Source organism: Carlito syrichta, unplaced genomic scaffold, assembly GCF_000164805.1.
Source record: "Carlito syrichta isolate Samal-C Ts95f unplaced genomic scaffold, Tarsius_syrichta-2.0.1 Scaffold121019, whole genome shotgun sequence".
Lineage (NCBI taxonomy): Eukaryota > Metazoa > Chordata > Mammalia > Primates > Tarsiidae > Carlito > Carlito syrichta.
The window spans coordinates 20,596-24,016 of record NW_007065115.1 but is presented as its reverse complement, the minus strand read 5'-3'; the positions used below and the strand labels follow the sequence as shown (position 1 = coordinate 24,016).

The following is a 3,421-nucleotide window of genomic DNA, read 5'->3' as shown; positions in this document are numbered from 1 at the left end:
GCGCCTCCCCGCCTGACTTCCTCCCGCCGCTGGCTGGCTGCAGAGCCCGTCCGTCCAGCCCTTGCCCCGCCCCTCCCGCGTCCCTGGAGACCCTGGAAAGCGCCCGGAGGCGGCAGCCCCGTGCGGCCTGGAGGTTGGCATCCTGGGTCCCACCTCCCCTCCCGCGAGGAACGCGGAAAACACGGAAAAACTCGTTTAGCTTGAAAAATCACTTGTGGAATATTAAACTCAACAATCACAGAGAAATCAGATCTACATAAAAATGTCAGGATGTTTTACCCCCCAAAACACCATGTATGCATCTTTCCCCTTTATAAGCCTGGAGTTTGCTTTGGTAGCCAAGTGCAGGGTAGCCGGGAGTGGGGAAGCTCCAAGAAGGCCACACTGTGGACAGGACCCAGAAAGAACACCCCAGAGGGTAGGAGAACTCCACCCTGGGCCTTGACCCAAACCCAGCTTTTCCAGGGCTTAGGGTGAGACCTTGCTACAGACAGCACCCTTCCACTCTGGCCTCAGGGAGAGGTCAGCACTGCTTCTGGCCCTGCGGCCCCCATGAAGCTTTGCGGAGGAGCAGGAAAAGCCAGTTTCCAGAATCTCCTCCCTAAGCACAAGGGACAGAAGATGGTCCCAGGGGTGGGCCCAGGAGCCCTGGGGTGGGACACATAACTGGGCAGGGGTGCTCTCCAGAGCCACTGAGCAGACCAGCCTGGGGGCCTCTTCTCAGGAACCAGAGGCACCAAAGCCAGGACAAAAGGGAGGAACAGGGCCTGACCCGTGGCCCCCAGCACCCATGGGCTGTCTGTGCCTGGGGTCTCTCCCCATGATTTCTGCAGCAGCAGAGGGATCCCCGTGTCCAAGGCAGGCTGGCATTCAGGGGCACACCCAGCCAGGAGCCAGGACGCTGAGAGTGCACAGCTCCCAACAAGCCCCAGTGGTGGAGTCAGGCCTCCTTGACCCTTGGGTCTCACATCACAGACTCACAGGGGAATGCTGTGAGGGGAGTCTCTCCACATCTCTAACCATCCCCAGGCCAGCAGAGCAGAGCCCCACACCACACAGGTACCTATGTCTCCAGGCACCAGGCCCAGGTCCCAGGGGCCACTGTAGACAGCAGCTGGGACCTGCAGAGGGACCAGCCTGCCAGAGGCAATGGAGCCGGTACATGTCATGTCGGGGAGGAGGAGGAAGCTAAGGGCGTGCAGGTCAATTTTATTCAGTTGGAAATCAATCTGATGGGGCTAGGCAGGGCTCCTGGCTGGAGAGGTCAACAGAGCAGCCAGGTCCCCAGCATCAGGTCACTGTGTACAGCTCCTCCCGATCGTTCTTGCAGATCTGGTAGTGGCAGGGGAACTTCTGCGAGCAGTCCCAGGGTTCAGCGTGCTTGTCCCGTGGGGGCAGCAGCAACGCCGCGCTCCCTGCCAGCAGGATGTGCCAGATGCTATGCGTGTAGTAGTAGTTGTCGCTGGTCATCATGGAGGTGTAGATGGCGATGGCCACAGAGGCCATGGAGATGCCGGGAAGGAGGTAGAAGGCCCAGCGCTGCCACGAGCTGGGGTAGCATTGGCGCCGGTGCCCGCAGCGGTACGCCTAGAGCAGAGTTGCACGTGTTGGCATAGATGGGGCTGTGGCCACTGCTTCTGGGGTTCGGGGACAGTGGTCCCAGGGTCCCACCCAGGCCTGGCAGTAGAACCACAAAGGTGGGGTGCTTCAAGGGGGCTCAAGGGTACACGTCCCTGTTAGGCCTCATGGCTGCCATTGGCAACCCAGGTAGATGTGGGGCACTCAGTGGTTAGAGCAGGACTGGGAACATGGCCAGAGCCAGGGCCAGCCTCCTTACCCACATGGAGGCCATGATCAAGAAAGCAAAGAGGCAGGGCCCCATCATGTTCCACACAGCCCTGCGGTCCAGCTGCAAGGACATGGCGATGACCAATGTGCCCAGGAGAAACAGGACCTGGGTAAGACATAGGGGTGACGATGGCAGGGTCACAGAAGCCTTAGGCGTGGATGTCATCTGTGATGGGACAAGACCCAGCAGGAGAGGCAGCCAGGGCATGCTGCCCCACACTGTCCCTGAGTGGCTGGCCCCCTTCAACCAACTCGGCTGGCAGGGAGGCAGCCCTCCTCCAGCTCCTGCACCTCAACCACAGATGAATGTGGCCAGGCAGCAGGTGCCCCTGGGGGCCTAGAAGGTGGGGCCCTTCCACAGGCAGGGCACCATCACACAAACTGGACAGCTGCATGTGGCAACTCTGCACCCACAGACTCACCCACACCCGAGCTCCCAGGGGTCCCCAATGGAGCAGTTTCGGTCTCCCCCAGTTTCAGTCTCCAGCCCATCTTCATCAGAGGCCCCTGCCCACAATCTGCAGTGCTCCACCTTTCTGTAAGTTCAGAATCCCAAAACTGCCCGGCAGGACTTGATGCTTCTGAGCACCCCACCATGGGGCTCCAGTGAGCGTCCCCTGGGGGGACATGCAGCATGCAGTTCCCAGAGCACACCAAAGATGGAGGATTCAGCTGAAAAGCTCCAGGGCATAGGTCTCTATTCACCAGGCCCAACGGCCACAGAAAGCCCCCCGAGTATCCCTGGCACCCCAGGAGCTCAGCTGGGCTTCTGGGGGGTCCTGGCCTAGGGTGGACTCCAGGATCCTCTCTGAATGGGGCCCCGGGAGAAGGCCTGGGGGCCTGGCCTCACCCTGTCAACCACCTTTCTTCCAGACATTCTCCAAATAGCCAGCACTGCTCCTGCACAGCCGCCCGCAGCTTCTGAGGGCAGCTGGTCATCCCAGGAGATGTGAGGCTTCTCGGCCACAGCTCAATGTCTCTCTGGCCTCTCCCTCCTACTGCCTTGCACATGAGGCCCAAGTACCTCTGCTTCCCAGAGCTCAAGGCGATGTCGAAGGTCACTCACATATTTTAGGACAGTCTTCAGCCGTGCCATGCAAAGGATGGTGACCCAGGCAGATACCCCAGAGCCCAAGAAGTCACAGTACTGCAGTGTGTCGTAGTTGAGGATGCACAGAACAGCCTCCCCCGGCTGGTCACAGGCGTGGTAGAACTGTGGGGGCAAGGGAGGACAGTGAGCCCGGCCTGGCCCGGCCCACCCCGTCCCATCCCAGCAGGCGGCCAGCCCACCGTGGAGAAGAACATGGTGTAGGTGTAGACGGAGGCCTCCACCAGGAGCAGGCGGTGAGTAGACACAGCGATGGGAGCCAGGAACATGAGGTTGCTGAGTGTGAGCAGCAGCGCTGCCGCCCTCTGCTGTGCCAGGGTCTGGGCTGCACTGTCATCGGTGCAGCTCCACCCTCGCCAGCCTGGGGAAAACACCAATGGTGTGGGGTGGCGGGGGAGGGGGAAGGCCCTGCTCTGAAGCTGCTCCCTCACCCAGGAGAACCCAGGCAGGCAGGGGAGGGAGGAG

General features: G+C 60.9%; 1 protein-coding gene across 1 annotated transcript in view; it reads right to left on the bottom strand.

Annotated features, from left to right (window-relative positions):
• Positions 1 to 1,191: 1,191 nt before the first annotated feature.
• Positions 1,192 to 3,421, bottom strand: part of TMEM8A (transmembrane protein 8A) — a gene marked incomplete at its 5' end in the record, with an annotated part of 5,992 nt that continues 3,762 nt past the window's right edge. Inside the window, 4 exons of the mRNA XM_021707617.1 lie at positions 1,192 to 1,587; positions 1,838 to 1,954; positions 2,915 to 3,061; positions 3,139 to 3,317. Coding sequence (XP_021563292.1) covers positions 1,291 to 1,587; positions 1,838 to 1,954; positions 2,915 to 3,061; positions 3,139 to 3,317 — 740 coding nt within the window. The remainder of the gene's footprint in view (positions 1,588 to 1,837; positions 1,955 to 2,914; positions 3,062 to 3,138; positions 3,318 to 3,421) is intronic.